The 26,479-nt window shown below is 37.7% G+C and overlaps 1 protein-coding gene across 7 annotated transcripts in view; it reads right to left on the bottom strand.

Moving 5' to 3' along the window:
• The window catches only part of DST (dystonin), a 296,486-nt gene that overhangs the window by 109,360 nt on the left and 160,647 nt on the right, over positions 1-26,479 (bottom strand). For 6 of the 7 annotated variants that reach the window (XM_061460567.1, XM_061460568.1, XM_061460569.1 and 3 more), the window contains 10 exons: positions 26,152-26,330; positions 25,812-25,950; positions 24,798-24,991; positions 22,706-22,868; positions 21,952-22,035; positions 21,752-21,859; positions 21,032-21,130; positions 10,314-10,448; positions 7,509-7,597; positions 6,730-6,865 (listed from right to left, as the gene is read on the bottom strand). In XM_061460567.1, the coding sequence (XP_061316551.1) occupies positions 6,730-6,865; positions 7,509-7,597; positions 10,314-10,448; positions 21,032-21,130; positions 21,752-21,859; positions 21,952-22,035; positions 22,706-22,868; positions 24,798-24,991; positions 25,812-25,950; positions 26,152-26,330 (1,326 nt within the window). Of the gene's footprint in view, positions 1-56; positions 5,655-6,729; positions 6,866-7,508; positions 7,598-10,313; positions 10,449-18,511; positions 20,111-21,031; positions 21,131-21,751; positions 21,860-21,951; positions 22,036-22,705; positions 22,869-24,797; positions 24,992-25,811; positions 25,951-26,151; positions 26,331-26,479 lie in introns of all 7 variants that reach the window. The other variant, XM_061460566.1, reaches the window with a different exon arrangement.

Raw genomic sequence — 26,479 nt, 5'->3', positions numbered from 1 at the left:
TCATGCAGTTACTTTCACACAGGACACAAACCATGTTATCAGTTACGGTTACTTACTGTGCAAGTGGAAGTGTCTTCCTGGACCACTCCTTTTGCTTTGAAAACAGGCTCAGTAAAGCCTTTGGACAGGCTGCCCATATTCCCATGCTCCTGGTCATTTTTCCAAGCAACAGCTGGGTCATCTGCCAAAGCTTTCTCCTTAGCAAATTCTGATCCAAACCCCGATTGTTCTGTTGAGAAAAGAGTACAAAGCCCAGCCACTTTGCCTTTACCCTCACGTTCTGTGGTGATACCAGCAACCTGTGAGCTTGTAAGCAAACCACTTATCAGCTCCTCTAACTTGCTTGTACTTTCATCTCCTGGTGAAATTGGAAAAATCTCCAGAAGTTCAGAAGCAGTAAGTTTTGAAACAGGAGCTTTAATGTCTGTTTCACTCTTCCTTTTGTTTGGATCAGCCATCTTTTGCTTGCAGGATTCCTGCTTGAGTATATCATGAAGAAGATCAGGACTTCTGCAGTCAGGCCAAGGCAATGAAGGAGCATCACTGTCCTTTGGCTCTGTACATGGTGTGCTAACCATAAATGCAGTTCTGATAGTATTGCTTATTTGCTTGAGATTTGACTCACTAGATGTGTCATTCCGAAGGTGGGTGCTTCTAACCATTGCAAGTAAATTCTGCATTAAAATTTTGGTATCAGAGTAACTTAGGGGTTCACCCTCCTGCTTGCAGTAAACATGTCCCATTTTCAATTTCTTCTGTAACATATTCTTTAAGTCTTCCATTAGTTCATCACACATTTCTGGTGATTGTGAAATACCATCCTTTACTTGAAAATCTTTGTGGGGTCCTGTTTCCTTTTGCAATGACTCCACGGACATTTGTTTTTCGAAACCATTTTCAAGGGAAGAAGTCTCACTGATCATGCAACTTTCTCCCTTTGTGTTTTGCAATGTCTCATGTTCATTCTGAACACCATAATTCAATTCAACCCCTGTGCTGCTCAGAATTGCAGAATAAACATCACCAGTATAGGTATAACTCCCAGAAGGTAGCAATCCACTCCCACCCCTTGACTCTTTGGCATCCTCAATACTTCTTGGAGCACCTGCTATTCCACCTATTGTGGAAAATTCACTACCACTGTTTTCTGAAAAGTCCATAAGAACACTGTCAGTATTTTGACAGATAACTCTCCCAGTTTCTTTGGTTATGCTAATTTCCTTTGATTTCACTGTATCAGTTGGGGGAAAAGAGCAAGTGGTAAATTCACTTGAATACTTTTCCTCCACATTTAGCAGAAAATCCTTTTCATTCTCTATACCCTTTTTCCTTTCTTCCTCGTCCTCAAAGCAACAGGATTCAGTTTTATCCAATTCTGAATGGCCACCTTCTCTTATGTCTGTTGTGTGCTGTATTAAAGAAGCAGAAATATTAAAATTTCTCTTAAATTCATCTGATTTCAGGCCATCTCCAACATCAAGCAAAACTTGATCAGCATTTATTTTTCGTTTACTTGAAACAGGAGTTTCTCTATCAGCTCTAATTACTGATGCATCAAATATTTCCCCAAGGCTTTCCATCTGAATGGGACTTTTACTTGGCCCCATGATATCACATTCCTCCATAACATTTACTCTATTTTCTGTAAGAATTTCAAAACCTCTTCCCATCTGGCCATGCTTCCAACCAGTGACTGGATGTACTTGGTCACTAACTGAACTATCACCATCGCTTACGTAAGGCATTTCCGTAAGAAATTTAATGTCCATTCGGGATGAAATTTCCTTTAGTTGTTCCATCCCGGTCATATCATTTAATATTTTTTCCTCTGCAAATACTGCTTTGCTCTGTCTTCGCCCATTATCTGAATGTAACGTTGGCACGGTATTACTGTTTTCATTCATGCCATCAATAAAGGATTCTGAGAGAATCAAATCTGTCTGAGTACTTTCATCACCATCAGTAGCATGCTTTGCAATTAGGAAGGCTGTTACACTAACATCAGGTGTCACAGTATCATCAGACTCAGGACTTGGAGCCTTAAGCTGTCTTTTATCATTTGCTTCACTCTTACTGAAGAGCAACTTAGTGTCAAAGGTATTTTCAGACTGTATAGGCTCAGTAGTGTCTTGTGACATGTGTTTATTTTTAACAGAAGTCCCATATTCATCTTCTGTTTCTTGCTGTCTGTCTTCTTCACTTGTACATGTAAGACCAACACATCTTTCCTCAGAAACATCTGATGCAGGTTCACATTTTCCTGAGGACAGTCTTCCATTTTCATGGCTAGACTGGAATTGAAAAGTATATCCTGCCTTGTGGCCTGAAGAATAGCAAGTGTCATCAACATTCTGATTATTTTCATCAGTATTTTCTATGTCACCTAAGGAAATTAACAGCTGGTCACCTTTGCTTACGTATTGATGATGTGAATGAAAAATATCTTTTTCATCACTGTCAGAATCAGTGTCAGAGTCATCATAACCGTCATCATCTTCCTCATAGCCTTCCTCATCCTGTGAGCCTTCAGATTCATCCTCGTAAGAGTCACTTTCCACTTTCAGTTCATCTTCCTCATTTCTGTCTTGTATTTCTGATTCATACATCTTCCGTAAAGAACTAAGGCCTCCCTCACTGCTTCCTTCACCTTGCAGAATAACTGGTAATTTTTGCTCCTTCCCTCCAAAGCTCCCCGTTAGCTCTCTTTCCTCCTCAGGAATTCTTTCCATAGTGTCAGCACTTGCAGAAGCTGTATTTACATTCTCAGGTAGCCCCATGAGATTTACATAGACACTCTCTCCAGCATCAGCTGCAAGTTCTTGAAAAGAGTTAGTCTCTCCCCTAAGGGTTATCAGACCACCCCTCTCCTCTAGAATACCTAATGGAACTGATGTTCCAGACAATTCTGGCTCTTGTGTTTTATCATCCCTCAACCTCAATGAATCAAAACCATCATCACCTTGGGGACTTTCATAGGAATCATCATCATCAATTTGTGGAGTATCATAGACATCACTGTCATCATCATCAACCTGAGGTGTTTCATAGGCATCATCATCATCATCATCAAGCTGAGAGCTGTCATCTGCAGCAGCTACCTCACCACATTCATGCTCAAAGCAGTTACTTTCAAACTGTGTGAGGCCATCACTCTCTTCTATGGATGAATCAGAACTACTGTCACATAGCAGTAACTTTTCAAATTTAAGATTGCTTTCTTCTACTGTTAGCCTTAGTGCTGTGCTGTTACTGTCCTCCACAGGTGGTCCGTCATGTGTAACAGTGTCACGAGCCAATGAAGTCCTGCCGTGCATTTCTCCACTGTCTTCTAGAAACAGCTTACTCTGCAAATCAGTACAATTCTCCAAGGACGGCCTGTCATGTGCACAAAGACAGTCTGCTAGGGATAGTCTGTTATGTACATCAGCATAGTCTTGTAGAGGTTGCTTACTGTATCCATTATCTCCAAACTGTAGTATGTCACCACACTGCCTAACCAATTCCTCTGGAAGTCTGTATTCAGTATTTGCACTGATGGATGGACCAAAACTTCTCTGAAAATCATCTTTATTGCTGTTATCCAGTACCATTCTGGTATCGTCAGCTTGCAGTATGCAAGGCTTGTATTTGGTGCATCTTCGCAGTTCTACCCAGGTTTCATTATCTGACAAATCATTCACACTGAAGGAATCCTGTGAGGTTTTACCATTCTTGTTTTCATTATGCAAACTGTATGCCATAGAAATATCTCCTTTCTCTGTTTGTGAAATGAGATTTGGATTTGAGTTATTTGAAAGGTATTCTTCAATGTTTCCTGAATCTGCATTCTGACTACTACGCTTGCACTCAGAAACCTCCGGAAGACCTCTGAGTACATTCCTGTTAATGGAGTTTTGAGTGCTACTTACTACATTTCTAAGTCCTGCAGAGTTAGTTAACAGTGTCTCCTGCGTATATTCTGATTGCTCGGTACCAACAGCATCACAAACATCTGGTCCACACACATGAAGATCTCCTTGTGAAGATACATAATCCCTACAGCCTTCAAACTGAATTAACTTCCCATTACTAGAAGCATTCTGAGCACCCAAAAGATCACCCTGAACACTGCCTGCAACATTATTAAAGTGGGCACTACCAGCTAAATTCAGTTTAATTCCTTTCTGGCTTATGTATTTATTATGAAACTCCACTTCTGACACACCATCATTGTACGCAACACCATCACCACCTTCCAGCAACATATTTATGGCTTCTTGCAGTTGTCCATCATATAACAAAAGTCTTTCGCCAGTGTTTGCATCCATATAACTATTCACCATTAGATAAGACATGAATAGTTTCTTAGCCTGATCTAAATTATGACATATAGGGCCTTCTGCGCCAGAACGTTCATGTTCCTCCTCACAGTCATGCAAAACAGACGGCAGGAATTCATATGTTGATAACCATTTTGCAGCATTTTTACAAGGGGACTCTAATTCTTCTACATTAGGCATTTTATCTGGTAAAGTCACATTGGTCAAAACAGATACAGTATTCATGTCTATTATCCCTGACTGTGCAGCCTTATCTAGACTGATTATTTCACAAGTTTCTGGAATGTAAAGTGCAGCTATTTTCTGTCTATTATTTAGTATTTTGATTGCCAGCTCATTTGTTATCATCTCTTGATGCAAAGAAGTTGATACAGGGAATATTTCACCAGTGTGAGGCCAAATTAGGCCAACAAAGCCTCTCTGTGCTTCTAATACCAGCAGTGCACTGGTAGATGATATTAAGTTGCACTGTACAGCTTCATCAACAGTCAAGCGTTGTCCTGAATTTTGAAAAAGGATTCCACCACTCTGAACCTGATGTGTGAGGATCCCACAAGCAGTGTCCTGATCTATCATCCCTTGTTTCATGGCCTCTTCCACAGTCATTCGCTTCCCTGAGTCAGGGTCAATTATACCTCCAGACACTAGCTGAGCACCCAGCAGCCTGAACATTGTTTCCCGATCAATGATTCCTTCATGGGCTGCCCTCAAAACAGCTATCCTCCTTCCACATTTGAACGTGATTCTACCTTTTTCTTGTGGTTTCACAGGTAGAAGTCTTAGCCCTGTTTCTTTGTGTATTATGCTTCTATGAAACATCTGTTGAAGGGAAATCTTCTCAGCACAGTTGGGGTCTATGAGATCTTTACAAGTGTCTTGTCTTTCCAGAAGTTCTGCATATAATGTTGGATACACCAGGTTTCTCTGAAAAGCATTCTGCAAAGTTAGGTTTTCTCCCGTAGATGGCAAAATCAAGTGCCCACTTGAAAGCTCATTCTCTAGAATTTTAATAGCCAAAGGTTCTGAAATTAGACCTTGTTCTAAAGCTGAAACAACTGGAAGATTTGGTAATGATGACTCTGATATAAGCTTCTTTGCATAACTTAATTCCTGCAAATGCAACAGAGTCTGCTCATCAATTAAGGCATGAGCTTTAGCTTCTTCCAAATCATAACATACTCCTAATTCTGGAGAAACTATTCCAGAAAGGATCAGCTGATTCTCAAGCAATCTAATCCCAGTGTTATAGTCAATAAAACCTTTTAAAATAGACTGAAAGACTGACAGGACTTCTCCAGTCGTTTGGTCAATGACACCAGCAATGACTTTATTCACCTAAAAAGGAATACAAAAGAAAAACTATCACTATTTTCAGACTGCATGTTTTAAATTTTTTGATTTTGAATTCATGATAAGCATAAAAACATGTACTTACCAGGCCTGGAGGAATGCTGTGAATGTTAGCAGCTCAAATGCGCAAGTGATCTATGTCAGTCATTCAACAGCACACGATGTGATAAAAGATTTAAAAACAACATGCATCTGTGAATTGAAAACCTATGCTTTGCGTACATAAACAGGGTTAGTGAAAGACAATAGAAGAAATGATTGCGGAGTGAGCAAAGAGAATATATACCTGAAAGGCAAATGTTCATGCTTTAAACGTCTGTGAAAGGTTAGAATATTCAGCAACAGTATGTGATTCAAAACCATCATGCTATTCATGTTTACAGCATACAGCATTTCTGTATATACACTCAACAATATGGAATCAGATACCCTGGCACCAAATATCGCATTTAGTTTGCATGGAAAGCATGAAGTCAGTCTAGCCACATTATCTGGACTCATTACACAGACACTGCCTCTACACTTGTATGAGAATACTTGTTTGTAACATAATTTTTGAGAATTCCATATTTAAGATCCATTAAAAGACGTATTTGTAGTGTCTCAGAGCTAATCACATGAGGTGCTCTCATTAACATATCCAGATAAATTTCAAGAAAAACTGAAAGTAGATGTCTTCTAAGACATTTCGAGTGATATATGGGAGAGATTAACAGGTTATTTTATGATGTCATTTTTGCAGCAGAAACAGACTTATCTAGCAGTCAAAGAATGGCTTTTAAGAGAAGAGTTAAGAGATGAATGATTTGTTTATCTTTCTTCATGCAAGGCACACATTATTAAGACTCTTCACAAAAAAATCTGATGAGCAGAATGTTCATATGCACAGGTAAGACCACACACAGTATGCCATAGCAAATACACAAAACCTTCAGTGAATTAAATCTCAAGTTCCTTCACACACTGTTAACTGCAGAGCTTCTTTTGCTGACCATGTGTAGCTTCAAAACCATGCAGTAAACCTCAAAGAAGACTGAAATGTAAGTTTCAGTCTTATTACCTTTTCTTCCATCTTTTCATCACCCAAATACTGTGCTTCCGGCAGCTGCTTCAAAGCTTCATTGGATAACAAGCTGTAGCTCTCCTGGAGGGATCTGACTTGCTTTTCCATTTCACTTCTCTCTTCATCTGTCATTCTATTAAGAAAAAAAAAAAAAGAAGAAGATGATCTCTGAGTAATTTGTAACCTTGCTGGAGTGATCTGCATGTGGAATTGGTAAAAGTAGTCTGAACAAAATATAGCCTAATTTCAAAGATGCTTAGGAAAGCCACAATGTGCTTGTAGCTACTGAGGAAAAGGAACTACATTAATCTAGAATTTATGTTGAATTATCACTAAAGCATCTAACCTTTGCATGTCCCTTTGTCAACTGATTACTAGTCAAGATAGGGAACAGCTAGCAAGGAGTCATGAGGTACCTCAGCAATTTAGTATCTTAAACACTCTGATTTCAGACACGGATGAAACAAACTTGTGACATACAGTTCAAGTACTAATTCACTATTAATCTGTTAATAGACTCCAGATGAAAATTTTTGTTTAATGTTTTGGGTTTTTTTTTAAGAGGACAAGAGGCATATAAACCTAGCCAAAGTCTGGAAATAAACAGAACTGCATGAAGTTTTCCCAAATGGGAAGACAAAATTATAAAACTATGGAAAAAAACTAGCTTATTTGTACATGAAAAGTAATTGGAACTGTAAGATAAGGATATAATTTCTTTCTAAGCAAACTGATTCAATTAGTTTACGTTATTTGAACAATAAAAAATGGCATACTTGTCACTGTGCTTAGCTAAAAATGACTGTGTAGTCTGCAAAGCTTCAGCTATTTGTTCTTTCTTGGTTGACACTTCATGCAGGGAAATCTGAAAAATAAACAATCCGTGTTCAAGACTTAATTTCACACAAATATAACAAGAAAACCAAACAAACAACATAGTATTTCTACCCAGGACTAAACTCAATTTATTAAGAACTTGATTTTTTTTAAATACCAGCTATTCTTAGAGCAATATTAATTATTAAGGAATTGCATCATTTACATACAGATAAGTCATTGTGTTAATGTCTTGTGGTTAAATAAGCTGTTTGTATTAGAAAACTATTGAGTGAAACAAATAGATTTTAACATGTTATTTGCTTGAAATTAGCAAATCATTTAAATCCACTTATTATAGTCTGCACAGTTTAAAGCAGCTTTATATATATGTGTTCAAGATGTTGCTCACCAAAATGAGAGATAATAACCTGAAAATAAAAATCATACCAGCCAGCTATAAACCTTCACGAAATCCAATGACAAACACAGTATCAAACACTTGGAAAAAATGAATTATTTATTAATATTCTCTCTGCTATTATTTCTGTGTCATCCCCACTAAAGCACTTGTTCTGGCAGTGGAACTTGCAAGAATTTAATCTTCTGATTTTTCTGAGAAACTATCTAGAGTCTTTTCAAAGAAAAGCATTAATTTCAGCTGAATAGGGACAAATTATTAAAGGGGAGTCTACAACTTCTACACTTATTAGCAAGCCCAAGATATATTCACCATTGGTGCTAAGAGAATTCTAGCAAGGTTCTTGGGCCCTATGCTCATGTGGGTCTGGACACAACCAATTTTGTCTCCATGTGCATTGTGTCAAAGGTCCTGAACACGGTCTTGAACAGTCTCCCTCTGCAATCACCACTAGAAAGCCACAATCTCACCACTTGTGCTGCTTGGACAGAAACCAAGAGAGCAAGCACAGTGTGCACTACACTAGAAGACAATGTGAGCAGGTGAGGTAGCACATGGAGCCATGTGTCACTTGAGGAACTGTTGTCACTGCTGCTGCTGTGTGAACGAACCCTGCTGTTACTGGCACCAGCTTCACCCAGTCTGTGATTACAACCTACAGCAACCCCAGTCCTCCATGTGAAATGTATTTCAGCTATCATTAGCTATAAAACGTACATGCTTCTACAAAACATGTCACAGCACCTGGAGACACAAAACTAAGACACCTCTAGAAGGTGCTGCTGTCTTGCAGGGCTGTTTCACAAAGGAATGGAACACCCTCAGCAAACACCCATTTCCAGTAGGCCAGAGGAAGCCAAGACAGATTAACTCCCAGGTTACTCACTGAGGGCTCAGGCTGGGCAGGGAAGATGCCACCCATAGCTGCTGTGGTAAACTGAGATGCTCTAAGGAGTTGAGCACTGGCCCAACACTGACAAAGACTTGCAATGTTGTCATTAACAAGGACAGAAAATGACCAGTGTCAAATGCATTTTTGCAAATCCTACCCTAACTATTAGCGATTTACCAATCAACATGTTCAACCACAGGCTTACTTCCTCCTACAGATACAGGAACAAACTCAGTAACAGAACTAGCACTGGTCCCCTATGAATGATGTGATGGGACCAGGGGCCATTAAGACTGCAGGACCTGCCCGAGAACAAGCTTGCTTTATGCACATGCTGCTCCAGTGGCTCTAATCAGTACCAGCATGCATGACCAGAATAAAACAACAGAAACAGGCTTCCAGGAGGGCCAAAGTCATGTCTGCATGACCACACATTTGGCCCTATAGTGAGGGATGTGGACAAGCCGCTGCTCCATCCCTCTGCTGCTCAGTGTACAGGTAGACTTTCACCTACTGAATTCCTTTTATGTGTCACAAATCTGTTTTGTGGGACAAGCCTAGCAGGGGAGCTGTTAGAAATGACAGAAAACTTCACAGATGGAAATCTATGGTCAGAGTTGCAACTGCACACAACAATGTATGTGTTAAACACAAAGGTGTCAAGATGAGCCACAGCAGCAGCCTGTCGACAACTGTGGTAGTAGACAGAGGGCTCTCAGTCAACACCTGCTGAATTCCCTAAACCAGCAGTTTTAACAATCCTGTAAGAGACTCCCCAGAACAACTTTTTAAAAGCAAATAGAGAAACCTGGCCCTCAGACCGTTCCTGCCCACTTTCTCCTTCCCGGTGCCAGGGTACAAGTTACCAGACTTATTCACTGAACTATTTCAGGACAAGTGGGAAGACATACAAAGCACCATGCTACCAGGATGCACTGTCCCTCTAACAAAGGTGGAATTATGGGGTGCAGCATCAGGTTTTGAACTGACATTGTGTGGTGTCACACACAAGGCCTGTAAAAAGCAGCTTGTGCTTCTTCCTGAGTACCATGTTTGCGCTCCTAAACACTGATGTTCATTGAGAAGTTCAGGTTAGATATAAGGAGGAAGTTACTTACTGTGAGGGTGGTGAGGCACTGGAACAGGTTGCCTAAAGTGGTAAATGCTCCATCCCTGGCAGTGTTCAAGGCCAGGCTGAACAGTCTTGGATGGCATGGTTTAGTGTGAGGTGTCCCTGCCCATGGCAGGGGGGTTGGAACTAGATGATCTTAAGCTCCTTTCCAACCCTAACTCTTCTATGATGCACCCAACCCCCACTCACAGCTACGTGAAATTACATTTTTAAGTAAGATGTGGAGAGTGATTTGGTATTTATGGAGTATTTTGTTATTTTAATCAACACAAAAAACCTAAAAAGAGGAAGTGGTATTTTACTAGAAGACATGTGTATACCTGCTGCTTAGGCAAATCTGTCTTTTCAGCCTTTTCTCCTTCTTCCTTGCTGAGTGTCTTGCTGAGGTTTGACACCCACTTCAGTAAATCCCCAGCTTTCTCAACATGTTCCTTCTTTTCTTCTTCCATTGATTTCTGATGAGCATCATGAATTGTAAAAAACATGTAAATGTAAATTGTTGGAATATTTAACAGTAATGTCCATAGAAACACAATTCTACCACAATGGCAATATTATAACATAAGCATCAAGTGATTTCTTTTTATTTATCACTACATGCATAACTATGACACTTTGATGTATGAACAAAACTGCCACATAATAATAGACATGAACAAAATAATTCCTTAAATGATTTGTAATTATGATTATGGTGCTTATTCATACACACATACATTCATTTAAAAATGACTGATATTAAGAAAAAGTATAGCTTCCCAGCCATTACACAGCGGATAAAATCTAAACATCTGCATATAAAGCATATTTGAATTGCTGCCTTTGCATTACCCTCAGGTGTGAATATGTACAGAGAGCACAGGCTATCAGAATTTTGCAGTTTATGCACATGTATTACTAAATTACAATTAAGAGGAATACATTGCTTTTATGTCTACAGAAAAAAAGAACAATAAAAGTAAAATACTGAGACATTTAATCTCTTTCTGCATAGGAAAGTACATTTCTTTTTACAGTAGTACAATCTGTTAGTAGTTTGAAATTCATCAATACCTAGAAAACATGCTTAAGCCCTTCCACGTATCAGAAGTAAAAATGAAGTTATTTTAATGGATTTTTTTTTACTTTGATAAGTAATTGTAATTCATTTGCCTGCTAGAACATGAAAACAACCTAAATAAAAAAGTTACCTGAAGTGAGAAAAAATTAGGATATTTAACTTTATGATGGAAGTAGCCCACTAAAATTAATAGAATATCAACGTGAGAAAATTTACTTCTGTGTACATATTTACTGCACTGCAGATTTAACCCTTATATGCTTTACTGCCACTTTGCAAAACAAATGATGCCAACAAACTGATTTGTAATATTAAATTAAGTATCAGGTCACATGAAATACTGCACTGTGATTATTCGCAAAGTGAGAAATCCCATTCCATTTTTAACATAAAGATCTGATTTCTTGTCTCACCTAATCTACCCATTTTGCAGTAACTTTAACTTCACCAGCCTCAGTATAACTTCTCATTTACGCTACCTACATGTCAGACAAGGCCTCGGGTAAAGACTGAACACATAGTCTGCGTTTTGAAATTATGAATCTCCCTAAGTTTATCTATATATCTCAACTTTCTAACAAGTAATAGCCAATTCCAGTTTTAGCGGTTTATACTAATTAGTGGTTTGTATTAATTAGTTTTACAGTAACTCATGATTGCTTTAGAAAACACCATTTATGGTTTTCCATAAAGGCCACCACAGATCTTTTTTACGACTTGAATGGTTTAAAAGCAGGCTCCAAAATGAGTACTAATATCTTTATTCCATTATGAATTATAATAGAGACTGGAAATTCCTGTCTTCATGGGCTGAGCTGCTTCTAACAATCGCAGCCCAGTGTGGCAATCAAAAACAGCTCTCTCTAAAGCTTCTTTGTAGGTTACCTTCTTCTTTGTTTTGGGGCATGTTAAAGCTTTAACATGCAATTTTTCATCTTTCATCTTTGTAGCTGTGACAGCATCAATAATACCATTCTTGATTGCATTTTCCATTGTTAATCTGGAGTGAGACTTTGGATCTATCAACCCACCAGTCAAGTACTGATACTCCAGGCAGCGCATGCCCAATTCTTTGTCTACGGCATTTAAGTTCATAGCTTCAACAGCTGACATAACTGTGTTCTTTACAGGGTGAATGATCCCAGTGAAGATCAGTTCACACTGCTGCATGTGCTTGGCACATCCATCATCAATTAACTCCCTTTGCAAAGCTTCTGAAACGCTGTACTTTTTCCCAGTGAACGGATCAATTATGCCCCCAGTACTAACCTGAGCTTCAAGACATCGGAGGGCAGTAACTCTGTCTACCAAGTTTTTGCGTGAGGCTTTTAAGACTGGAATTCTTTCATTGGTTTCAGAAAGCCAGAATCCTGCAACAGGACTGTTTAAGTCTTTATTTGGCTGTGAACTGCTAGCTAAAATATCACCGAACTCATTAGCTGTGATTAAACCCTCCTTATATTTATTGACTAATGCTCTGCCAATTCTACCCTGATTTAAGGTCTCCTCGATATTAAACTGTACACCAGTTTTAAGATCTGTAAGCAAAAGAAAAGAATTCCCATCAGAGTCAAAACACGTGGACTCCTTCCAATCAAATTCCTGTTTTGAAAGCTCAATATAAGTAGCTTTATCAACACAATTTTTTTTATAAGCCTCATATGAAGTCATTTCAGCTCCTGTTTCAACATCTACTACAGAAATTTTGTGACTTTTCTCTGCTGACGAGCTGCTTATTTTCCTTTCACCAACTGGAAGCAGAAAACATTTACTGCTTACACTGAACACACACATTTTCAGGAGATCACAGTAGTACATCGCTTTCCTGTTGTTTGGATTGTGAAAACATTTTGCATTACTAGAAGGTTCATGCAGAAATTTTAAAGTTGTGTTATTTAGCAAGCCGAGCTGCACTGCGGTTTCTGGCAGCACACGGACACTTCTGACAGGATCAATGACCCCCCCACTTGCAATCTGAGTCTCAAGGATATTTTTGCCTTTTTGTCTTTCTAAGAGTCTAGCTTCCATAGCCTGATACACAGACATTACTTTCCCAGAATAGCAATAGCCCAAAACAGCTTTCTCTGCCTCATGCAGTCTACTCTTGAATTCAGTATCTGCAAGCCCTCTAACAATAGAATCATCAACAGAGAATTTCTGACCTGTTGTAGGCTCAATGATAAAACCAGTAGCTGCTTGGGCCTCTAATAATGCTAATGCCAATGCTTTTCCTATGATTCTTCTTTTTGCTGCTGCAGCAAAAGAAAGTATCTCTTTGCTGGATTCAAGGTACAGCCCAGCTATAGCTGTAGGTTTAGTTAAAAATTTTTCAAGACTTTTCTGAACCTCATCAATAGTTTTCTGCCCTGAAAGAAGCTGCTCAACTGTGACCCTGTCTAAAAGTTTAACTTCGGCCAACTGTCTGGCAGTGACATCACGCCGGAGACCTTGAAATTTAATATTATCATATTCCTCTGTGAAATACTCCAACTGAGTAGCATCATCATCAGTTTTCAAACTCTCTCCCCCTAAGAAAGAGCTCATCTTTGCAAAGTCTTCTTTCCTAAACCCTTCGGATGTTTTGTATCCCTCAAGCATTCTCTCTTCAGTACCAAAAGTCTTGTCATTTTCTTGGTTTAATGTTGTGACTTCAACATGCATGTCATACTGCTTGTTCTTCGCTATCTGTAAATGGGAATTTTTTGACACAGTGAGAATCTGCAGAACTATGCAGTACATAATATACTCCTAAATCCACCACCAAAGAAACAAAAGGGAGAATCTGAATGTAAATCATGAAGGAGAATTGCTAATATCATTGGAGAGCAGAGAAATATAGATAGCTAGATTTTTAAAGTGCATTTGCCATTTCAAACACTTATTCAATAACAGGAATATGATTAGACTAAGCAACAACTGTTGTTTGTTACTACATGAACTTCACGCTGTTAATCAAAGCTTATTTAGACAAAAAAGGATATATGGTGTATGTGAATTCCTATTTCCAACACAAACTTTTAAAATAATGTGTATCTTAGATATTAACAAACCTGCTACAAATGTAAAATAAAAAGGTTTGCGTGTCATGTAAGAATGAAGGGGTTCCCTTCACCAAGGGAAGAACATAAGAAACATTAGAGAGAATACAGAATAGTAATAAAGTATAACTAAAAACAAACAAAGAAACAGACTAGTAAAAACCATCACCACTGAAAGGCAAACCCTCACAAAATGTAGTGTGTACCTCCAAGGGATGCAGTTTTACCACTCCTAATTCATGTTTCATGTCTTCTCCATGTCTAATAGTTTGTCTGGAACTGTGTAGGTTCCTGCTCCTCAATGTATCCCATTCAGATGTCCCAGAGATTTGGCTTCCCTTATCAAAAGTTATCTCAAACTGTGTACTCGTTTGAGAAATGAACTCTGTAAATTGTGGGCTTGAATTTTCTTCTCCCGATTGGTTAATCCTTGACACATGGAACTGCACCTCTCCGGGTGTTGTATCATCAGCACTCACGTACAATGTATTTTCTTCCACCTGATCAGATTTAAAACCTGCTCTCTCCTGCTTCTGATTTAAAACCTGATCTCTCCGTCTTAACAAAGGTGAGCTAGGTTTTGAATGTGGAGGAAGCTGCTCAAATTCTCGAGCCGTGGTGCCACTCAGGTAATCGAAATCATTTCCTCTTCTCTCACAGCTAAATTTAAATCCACAGTCTTGGAGTTTATTATTTTGCTGAACTTCATTCTGAAACAAAAGAAACCTCTGTTCGCTCTCCCTGAGCTGCAGATCCATTTTGTGTTTCAAGCTCTCAACTGTGCGCTTCTGTGCTTCCAATTCTTCCTCAAGTCTCCTGCATTTCTGGTGATAGTCCATTTCAGCCTGCTTCCCTTGCTGCAGCTGTTCCTGACATCTTTTAAGCCTTTCTTGCAGATCTTCCATCTGTACCTTGTACAGCATGATGTTTTCCTCAGCCATATGCTTTTCCTGCTGAAGAGCAACACATTCTAGCTTTATGTCAGAAATGTCCTTTTCTGTGATGCTATGGGATTCCAGTAATTTTTCAACTTTCTTCCTAAATTCCTCTGCAGAGTGTTTAAATTTAATGGATTCTTCCTGAAACAGAATCATCTTCTTGCGTGCCATTTGCTCGTCCAGAGTCTTTTGATGGAGTTCATCCTGTAGTTTTTTTAATTTACTACTTAGTTCTTGTATATGAGCTTGTTGTAGTTGTATCTTCTGCTCACTCATTCTCTTTTCCATAGTTAGAGCATTTATTTGCACATTTAGATTTTTAACTTCCCGGTCAGTGGTTAGGGTGGAAGCACTTTGTTTATCACATTTTTGTTTATATTCATTAGCCAAATCTTTTGCTTTTGCTAGATCAACTTCTAGGCTTTTTATTTTACATATGAATTCTTGCTCAATTATTGTTTGCTTGTGCAATTGTTCATTTGTTGTATGCAGTTGTTCTTTGAAACCATCTGCTAGGGATTTTAATGCATCATTTTTCCTCTGAATACTTTGTTTTTCCAAAGTCATCCTCTCCGATTCAGACTGAATTTGCTTCATTAGTAGTTTTGTGTCTGTATTCCATTTATTAAGGTCTTCTATCTTTCGTTTCAATGTTTCTGACACATGATTACTTTCGGCTAATTCATTCTTCAGCATCTGAATTTCCTGCTGGTTTTCTTTCTCTACTTTTATTTTTTGAATCAATTGTTCTTGAATTTTCTCATATTGGTCTTGAAGATTATTTGCTTCTCCTCTGCATGACTGTGTTTTCTGTTCAGCTGCCAGCTTCTCTTTTTGAAGAGAACTGATTTGTGAATTTAAATGTTTGATAGTGATTTCACTTTTTGCCTTTGATCTAGTTAGTTCCTCTACTTCTCTTTTTAATTGTGCCTTTTCTTGCTGAACAGATTTCAACTCCTCCTCATAGTTCATCTTAACTTTCTTGAGATCTACAGCTTCTTGCATCACCTCTTCAGCTTTATCTGTGGTTCTGTGTAGCTGCCTGTCCAGTTCTTTCAGTCGCTGCAAATATCCCTGCTCTACTTGGTCTTTTTCCTCTAACTTAATTTTTAGGCATTTAAGTTCAGTATTGACTTTGCCTAGTTTTTCTTTTAATAACCGAGACTTTTCTTCTGTTGATGATTTCTGAAGCTCAATTTCATTCAGATCATATTTCAGGTCTTTAATAGTTTTATCAGCTTTTCTGTTAGCAAGAATTAGTTCATCTATCTTTTGTCTAAGCTCTTCTACCTTTCTGGCTTCTTGCTTCTTCTGGAAACTTGCAATTTCAGAATTAGTTCTACACTGGCTGCCTTGCCCAGCTGCCGAAGTTGGCAGAGAAGTTTCTCTAGTTACAGAGTACTTGCCTTCAACAACTTTCCCTCTGGCTTCAGTTTTCTCTCTCTCTTGCAGCTTTATTTCTAATAGGCTCCCTTTAAATTCAAGGTCTTGTTCCATTTGCTTTATCAGTTTCATAAGTTTCTCCTCGCCTTCTGTTTTTTTCTTCAGCTCCTCCATTAAGTTTCTTTTTTGTTGCTCTAAATCATGAAGATTAGTATCTTTTCTTCTTAGATGCTCTTCAAGGTTTCTTCTGGTAAAGGTGCTTTCTTCTATTTGATTTCGAAAAGCACGAAGGTTTTCTTCCAACATACTTCTTTGAGTCTCTGCCTGCAAAATGAGCTGCCTTACACGCTCCAACTCCTCCTCTGCATCTGCTTTCTCTTTCTCAATGTTCTCTAGATCCCTACGACACTGCTTTGCCTCTTGCTCAGCCTTGGTCTTCTGAAGACAGATCTCTTCCATGTCCTGTTGCTGCTTCTTCCGCTCTTTTTCTGCGGCTGCCTTAACTTTAGGGAGCTCCTGTTCCACTTGGAATTTTTGTCTCTTCACATCCTCCAACATCTGCTCAAGGTTTTTTACCTTTCCCATGAGTCTTCTGTTCTCATCAATTGTGTTATTTTGCTGTGCCTTTAGATCTGAGTATGCCTCACGCACCGATGCTTCTTTATTCTTTAAAATCTGTGGAAGAATGAGATACATTGATATACACTTTTTGTAATACAGCATATGAAATGTTAGGCTCTTTGAAGAGTAGAATGGAAAATACTTACTCGTGTATATACGGTATGTCCAGAAAGTAGGATGAGCAGTTCCCACCACCATCAGCCTTCAGGAAGTTACCACTAGCCAAATATGAAACCCTTCATAAAGATCCACAAAGCGAGGAAGTCCTGAAGCCTTTCACTGCAGTCAGGTGCCTCCTAGCGGTAAGCAGCACCAAACAACAGCTTGCATATGTTTTGTCTCCAAACAAATAGGTAGAGCAAACACTGAGCCAAACACTATGCACAAGAATTCCCAAAGCAAAAGTGGCCTACCATTTCTGCATCAGTTCAGCAGGAATTAGGAGGATTTTATGCTTGTAAGCAAAAATCACACAAGAGAAGTTTGGAAATCCCATCCAAGAAGCAAAGCAATATAGAGAGATACAGCCAAGATGCACCAGCTCCAGAAACAGAAGTATTTAAACTGCAGTACACCTATGCTTTGTAGTGTGCTCCACAGTTCCACTGTGTCAGCTGGGGGACTGGTAGGAGCACAGTTACTTTGCAGTGTAGACACAGTTAGAAGTATAAACATGGTATTTTGGAAAATCCTAGTGAAAACCAGTCAGCCAGTAATCTCCATATGCTGGCAGATCAAGGAAAACTCATACAAGTATTCACCGGTAATAATACAGTTGACATTATACATACCTTGTCTTCATTAGCACTGTTACAGTGTTGGTTACCAAATGTGAGCTAACATGAGCTAAGAACACACATTCCTACAATCATACAAACATGGCATGAAGGGTAAATATAGCAACATTTTCATTTAAACAAAATGTTTGGTTAGGTCAAATTTTACCATATTTACTTATTTTTCATACAATACACAAAACGTTTCCTAAAAGGCTAATGCAAAGGCAGCTTCTTCAGTTCCTCTCCATATTTCCAGGTCAGAATTTTGAACAGACCCAACAGATACAAAACATTTAAATTGGTTTCTTATAAATCTTCTTTATGCTCCCATACATACAAAATTTAATGTATTATGCTTGAAAATCAAGAACTAAAATAAAGATACAGTCAAAACCTGTATCTTGTTAGCTTTCATTATCTCTAATGAACATGGCTGAGAATCAGCTGGGTGGAGAAAAGATGGTAATTAAATAGTAATACAAAATGAACAAAAACAATTTATAAGAACTTAAAAAATTTAAGGATCACAAAATGCATAGTAATTAATATATCATTTGTATATTCATTGTTTAAATTCTGTCCAATCAATTTTAAATCACTCGACCTTGACATATTATCAGATTCAGATGTTGATTTGTGTTGGTTTAGAATCATTGTTAAATTAACTGTTTCATTTGCATTGCATAAAAACTGTGATACCTTAATATAAGTTGTACTCCTTTTTTCTTCATTGCCACTGTCTCTTTTTTTTTGCTTTTCTTTTTTTTCAAGTGAGGTTTTTTTCCCTGCTTTTTCACAGGATGTTTTCTGGACTTCAGTGTTTTTCCCAAGTCCCTCTGTGCTATGACCCTTATCTCTATTGTGCCTTTCTGCAACCAGTAATAAATCTTTGTATTTCCGACTCTGTTCTAACCTGTGTTCTCCACTCAGCTTATTCCCACTCATACTGATGTTGTCTAAACCATAAATGTTACCCTGTGATATCTTCTTCTCACTTCCTTTCTCATTGCGACTCAAAAGCTTTTTTGCTAATCCATGTTCTGATAATGGAAAATAATCCTCTCCTTTAGGAATTATTTTTGAGAGGGCTATATTTGTATTTAAATCACCAGCGCTTCCTAACAATTCTGTCCCTAAACTTGGACCATCCTGCACTGGTGATACTTCAAAATCTAACTGATACAACTCATAGACTTTTGCTGCATACTGATTCTCCACAGTATTTCCTGAAGAAACAAGCAAAATTTCTTGCATTGCACTCTTGGCTTCATTTGGATTTAAATTTGATTTTTGCAGGATTTTGTTTTCTGCTATGAAGTAACTTTTATCCAGAGATGCTCTGTGCAGTTTGTTTGTATCCCTTTCAACATCACCAGAAATGTCTGCATTGATCATCAATTGCAAATTTAACTTTGTTTTTTCACTCCTCTTGCATGCTGCCAGCTCTCTGAAAGAGGATGTAACTTTTTCTAAAGGTATTGCATGCCTTATACCTGAGTCACCTCTTTCACCACGTACTTGAAACCCTCTGTCTTCAGAGTTTAAAGTGTTACAACTATTAGTTTCTGTAAAGCAATGTTCTTTATGTTGACTTTCAAAATTAATTCTTGGTGAAAGATCTTGCTGCTTGTCCAGAACATGCTTTCCAGTTTTTGGAGTAACTTCACCTCTCTTCACTGTTAGCTCAAAGTTAATTTCTGATTGCATCTCACACTCTTCCTTTGTCAAAACGTCACTCCCTGCCTTTCCTGAAAATTTTTTTCCTGTGGTTTTGTGCATCATGACCACTTCAGGCAACTTTGATACTCCCTCTGTTTTGTGTCTCTCTCCACTGAGAATTTTCTCATTTAACATTTCACCAGGATTGCTACTCACACAAATCTCAGCTGAAACAAAACAACCTTTTCTATAATGTTCTTCTTTGATTTGATTACTAAAAGCCATTAAATTCTCTTGCTCTATATGCAACTTATATTCACTATTGCCACTAATGCTACTTTCTTGACCACTGGAAGTTAAAACTTGCTTTGATGTTCTATCAGTTTTGATTTCATCATATCCATTTACATCTAATTTTCTTCTGTCCATTTCCCATTTATTTTCTGTGTGTTCAGGTATACTGGAAGAGTTATCTTTTTGCAAATATTCCCCATCCATCATGCTTTCATTAGATGCATTTTCCTCTCCGAATTCAACAGCTTCACTACATCCAAAACGTTGAAAGACTTCAGCTGAGTTCACAGATGTCTGGAGTTCACTCCTCTGGTAAGCTCCGAGCATGACAGCACATGGAATAAACTGAGAGATCATGGAAACCATCTTATTTTTATCTTATTCTGTGCATTGGTAATGCTATTACTGAGAGTTAGGAAGAAAGACTGGTGTGGAAGAAAAATCTTGGAACAATCACAGACTTCAGAGGTCATCCCAGAAGAAAAAAAGTATCATTCCTCCTTTGAAAAGGACTAATCATTTTCTGATTTGCTTAAAGAATGACTATATAACCTCTTTTGGAGAGAAACATTTCAAGAGAAAGTGAAGATTTTAAAAGTATTTTCTTCTCAACTATTTGGAAGGTTGACTCTGCAGCAAGCGTGCATTTTGAATAATTTTTCTGCTCGATTTCGGAAACCTATTCTTGTTACAAAGATTCTACCTTAAGCTTAAATAAGGGATTCCTAGGGGTCAGCTGTCTGACCCCAGGGAATCAATACAGTAGAAAGCTAGAAGGAAGAAAATATATAAACATGTCAAAGAAACTTCAGAAAATAGTTCAGACGGCATCACACCTCCCTGTTTAAAAACTTTCTTATATGTTGTTAAGTGGACCAGAATGCATACTATGGAGTATTAAAGCCTGCGTAGGATATAAACAGTACATGCACACTAAGGTTGCCCTCATCTTAATGTCAGCTTTTATCCAAAAGATCAAGCACTAAAATATTTAAGTATTAAAATGTACTATATGCAACTACATCTCCATCAGAATTTAGTGAATCATATGACCCTTCTAGCTGGAAGAACTGCTAAAATGCATGGATGGTATAGGATTTGCTAATCTGAATGTTAATGGTGTAATTTAACACTCCTATCCTCCTGTATAAAGAATTCTAGTCTTTCATATCTGCTGCTAACTTTGTGAGTAATTCCAACAGGTATATTTCTCTTCATATGCCTGGCTGTTATTTTTGCTTAGTTAGCTGCCAGGGGATGACCTACCTCTTCCTCTTCCAGTCTTTTCAAAGAGTCACCTGCAAACTTAATGTACTGTGTCATCAAGGTCACTAAGGCAGTGTAACGAGTCCTTAAATCCATGAACTGTAGAGAAACAAAGAGGTGGGGAGAAACAGAGGGAAACACATTATCCTTCAAAGTGATAAACACTACTCTAGAACCCATCCCGATTTTGGTTCCAAAATCATGACTGTGCAATCCGAAGTTCTACTCTTGATTCCAAAGTTGAATGCAATCAACAGGGTGCACTTGCATAAGTAAATCCTAAGAATCTATGAGGATAGCCATAAGGAGAAGAAACAGAAAACAGTGTTTTGACTTCACAGTCACTTGATTTTTAGCTTCTTGTAAGAACAGGGTATAAGGAGTCTAAACAGTGCTGGTCACTATTCTTCTAACAACAGGGAGACAGATTCACCTTTGTCAAGATCCAGCCCAGATATAGTTCTAAACACTTTTACTGAGGTACATTTCTCATATAGCTTTTTTGTAATTCAACAGCAATACACTGTCTCATTATCCAGGTACTCCATAATGACCATTACAATATTTATCGCATCACATACCTATAGAGAAAAAAAATAATCTGCTTGGGCTACCCTATTTAATCACTTATAAATCCTAAATCTCATTCTTGTGTTTATTTTGTTTTAAACAAAGACTCAAAATCCCCACACATTTTCCTGTAATAAGAAACCCATTTACCTCTTGAATAATGACATCTGATGAGCTTTGCATTCTTCTGCGTTTTACTGGAGATTTTTGCTGGGAGTCAACCATAGCTCTGTAGGTCATAGTCTGCAACTCATAGTCCTGCAAAAAGAGAAAACAAGCAAAGTGACTGGCATTCCACATGCTACTGACACGTAAAAGAAAAGGACTCTAAGTATGACTTTATTTATTACCTTCACAGCAGCTGAGTATTGCTCTGAATACTTCTGACATTCATCTATTTTGCTTTGTTTCATTTCAATCTCAGAAACCAGCATCTGTAAAATATGAATCCACATCATCTGAAATTACTATTATTATTAGCATTTCTATTTTATCTGACATCATAAAATTTACATAATATGCTCATTTCCATGTGTGTACATATGGTGAAACCTATGTCCTGAGCTTTGTCAGGCTTACAGTACAGAAGCAGTGAAAAAAACCTGCCAGGTTTAATAGCTGGTGAGAGAATTTAAAATTAAATCAGGAATATATACATTAAATGCATATAATTTGTTATTCTGTCTCTTATTTAAGCTGCATTTCCTTCTTGCAGGAGACAGCCACTGAGTCTAGCTCTGCTTCCATGAAAATATTTCTACAACCATAAATACCAAGAGCAATATTGAATAAAAAATTATGTGATAATTAGAGTCCAGAATTTTAGTTATTCTTCAAGGTTTTAACTCTTTTCACAGATCACAGGACCAAAACAATCTCATCTATAAAAAGGCAATAGTCAGTGAGTGACATATACATGACACTATCTACGTTATAAATATGAAAACATAAAAGCTGGCAATGACTTAGAATTTTTACAGTTTAAGGGCTGAGGAATATAAAGATCCCATATCAAGAAATATGACTGACAGCACTGTGTTAAACTGATGTTTTAATTATCCGGTCATCCTTTGTTGCTTTTCTACAACGAAATCTCTTTCATACCTTATGCTGGTTCAACTGTTTAGCCAATGCTTTGCTATTTTCAGGATGGATTTCTTGAATCTTTCGCTGAGTATCTTCCACTTGTTGAATCCAAGTGTCCAAAGAATTGTAAGTATCTTTGTAATACTTCAGAGATTTATTAATACCTTCTAAGTCACGCAACCTGATTTTATTTTAGAAAATAAGACAAAGGGGGGAAGATGAGTATTAAAGACAAAAAGTGCAACACTAAACCAAACAGAGCTTTAAAGGCTTTGGATGCTTTAGGTCTGCTATAGATCACAGTATAAGGATACTAAAATAACGCTAACTAAACAGTAATTTAACTTCTCACACACCAAGATTCTCAGCAGAGATCCTACTACAGAAGAAGCTCTGCATATATCCCTTATTAGTGAGCTGAACTGCTTGAAACTCCATGAGCACAGGAAACCCCAAGCAAGAGAGAAAGCTCTGCAAAAGCCATTAATTCTGTTCTAAGAAGTAAGAGTATTTCAAATGTGACCTATGTGAATCAGAGAAGACTGCGCTGTGCTGAAGTTAAGTAGTTGTTCACCATACTCTGTGCCTCCCACAAAACCACAGGAGTTACTCCAAAACTAAAGCCTTTCAATATTCTAAAACGTAAAAGCAACTGATCCTGCAAGTCCATTTTTAAATCTATTTTTGACCTGAGAGTGGTGTGGTTTTTTTGAAAGTTGCTTCCATACTGATGAGAAGACTGACAGTTTTTCTTCCCTTACACCGTACTTCAAAGATCATATAAACATGACCACTTCAAAACGCTGCAGGGTAAACATACTTATTAAACAATTTCTTATAGCTTAACTTGGAATCAATACTTGTCATCGCTCTAGCACTGTTCTAAAGAAGCCACAAAGAGACTGAAAAAGAGCAGAGGAAACTCAGATTTCGTACTTCAGCACGTTTTAAAGCTAATAACCATGGAAAAGAGAAAGGATCATGGTAACTGCAGCCAATATCTGTACACATGTTTTATATAATGACCATCAGTGTCAAACTGTTAGGAAGCAGCAGAGCAAACACTTGCAGAAAGCAGCTTGTTTACAGCTCCATGATGCAACTACTGCAATCTGTCCTATTGACACTAGAAGCCACTATGTATTAACAGTAATTTTTTGTCATGTTCTATTCAGTATATAGTCCTGTGACGAAAGCATGTGGTTCACATTTGGACTGTGCGGAAATAAGGACATTTCAGTACCTTATAGATGATAAAACTACTGTTTTATCATTTAAATTATGTCATGCTATCAAACAATGAAAAATCTGAGGTGGATTTAAAGCTAGCCATTCTGCAGTCAGCTTTAAATGAGTCAGCTTTTACCCATCTTCTTTTCAACTTCCAGCACTGCTAAACTGACGCAATTAAATTAGTTAATTACAAGTGAACAACTTCAGTATTGCACCTGAGTGGCCATTCATGTCTTAGAAAACAAGGGCAAAAATGCAAAACTTTGTATGAACTTTTTAATCAACAGCACTATCTTTAATTCTCTTGTCAGCAACATCTCAACTGGATATTGAAGCTGCATGGAAACAGTTGCACACCAGAAGAAAATACTGGCACTTCACCAAAAGTTATTGTGACAAAATGATCACAGAAGTCAATGGAAGCTAAGGACTTACAGACATAGAACTTGAGTTATTAAAAGCAAGTTAACATGAATCCCATCATAACCGATGAGTAAGCTCATCAGTTTAGCCTATCAGAACTAGGGAAAACAGATGGTATTTCCACAGAACATCACACCATTTCTGAGGGCTTTTTTTTGGAAAGAAGAAAAAAAGGCAGCTTCTCTCTACTGTGTCTCATTAAGTTGTAAGTAAATAAAGTTTCTATATCTTGCCAATCTTTTGGTGCTCAAGAGTCACAGACATTTCCTGTGGAAATGTAAGACAGCAGGGGTAACAGCACAGAAAAGGTAAGAATCCTTTACCTTAGTACATTTCACAAGCAGTTCAGAAAACTCTTCTGACCTATTTCAACATCCAATTCAGATCATTCTTCCTCAGAAACAACAAAACCAGCATAAAACATGAACAGATTATAACAGAAAGTTATACAAACCTATTTTCAATTTGAGAATGAATGTTTTGCCACCTCTCGGCTAACTGATCAACTTTTTCCTTATGCCAGTCAAAGTCAAGATCACGTTCCTTGTGCATTTTAAACATCTGATCACTGATCATCTTTGCCTTCTGCAGTTCATCCTCTAAGGAATGGAACACTTGTCTTTTCTCATCTACTTCAGATCTCCATTGCTAGTATGTGATAAATGATAAATTGTAAATATCTCCGAAATTAGGACACTACTTCATAAATTAGTATTTTGCATGAGTAAAATGTACAAATGAATAAACAAAAAAATGCTTCAATGAGTATTTTACTTCTGGTTGCTCATACACTGGTCTGAAGCAATTAATTAGCAATTACGAACTGACATAATAATTCTAAGTAGCAGCATCCCCCACAGCGCATAGATCAAAACACAGACAGCAAATCACCATGCTTATCTTCTACACTACAGCTTTCACAAAATCAATAGCTAGATGCCAATCATTCTATGTAACAAAAAAGCATTACTCATTGTTTGCAATATTAAAATGAGGCATATGCAGCACACAAAAAATGATGAATTTCAATCTCATCCTTTCTGAAAGATGTCTGCCAAACCTCCTAGGAAACCCTGATCAGTATACCATAGCAGCAGCAGGAATATTATTGTGGCACATTTACATAACAATATATTTATGTTACCTTAAGCATACTTCTGAAGAGTCAAAAAATAAGCCTTGCGGCAGCATTAAGTGCCATAAGTGAACTCCCGTTAAGTGAACTCGTGGGAGTTCAGATACTCCAAAGCATTTCCAAATAGCAGGAATGCACATGCAAACTACTCAATTCCTACTGTTCCAAAGCTCTCATTTTTTTCTGAGATGTCAATCCTAATACAGACTTTTCCCCAAATACATAAGCCAAGTTTTGATAAAAGTACAGCTTAACTAAAACAGGTGTTATAAGACATATCATTTTCCTATCTTTTTTTAATTTGCCCATGAAAAGGTACCAGCCAACTCTTACCTTCAATGTACCCATCAGATTTTCAATATTGTTCTTGTCAGCTGTTACAGCCTCTTCTTCACACAACTTAGTTTCGTAGCGTTTTACTAACAATTCTGCTTCTTGGGTGTTCTTCAGCACCAATTTTATAGTTTTTAATCTAAAAAACAGTAATCTCCTGTTAACTGAACCATAAATAACAACATTCAATGCACTTGTTTTTCAGCCCTTCCATATCACTTTATACAACATTAAAACGTTAACTCCCTTTTCCTTGATCAGTAGTATCATACCAATAACTTTAATTGATTTTGAAGACTAAACTAAACTAAAACATACGTGAAGATGGCCTATTACATACTTATCTATGTAAATGGAAGACATGGAATAAACTTGGTTCATGTTCTGAATAACAACACTGAGCTCAGAGCGCAGAGCAGGGACTGAAGGTGAACCAGCAGCTTGACTGAAAAACTCTTCACATTTATCTGTGATGACTCCCAAGTCATCCTTCAGTCGATCCAGTTCTTTCTTCAGTTCCTGTAAAACGAAAGGTGATTGACAGTGCTTTTATCCTACATCAACCTGATGGATACTCTATCTATCGTAATCAGTACAGGTCTGGTCTCCTTTGCTTGTTTTATGTGGACACCATTAATTTTTTTAAAAAGGGAACATATGTATAAGAG

This window comes from Pezoporus flaviventris, unplaced genomic scaffold, assembly GCF_033815535.1.
Source record: "Pezoporus flaviventris isolate CSIRO_AGI_PZ_B2104156 unplaced genomic scaffold, CSIRO_AGI_Pfla_v1 ptg000031l, whole genome shotgun sequence".
In the NCBI taxonomy this organism is placed as follows: domain Eukaryota; kingdom Metazoa; phylum Chordata; class Aves; order Psittaciformes; family Psittacidae; genus Pezoporus; species Pezoporus flaviventris.
This window is presented reverse-complemented; position numbering and strand designations above follow the sequence as displayed.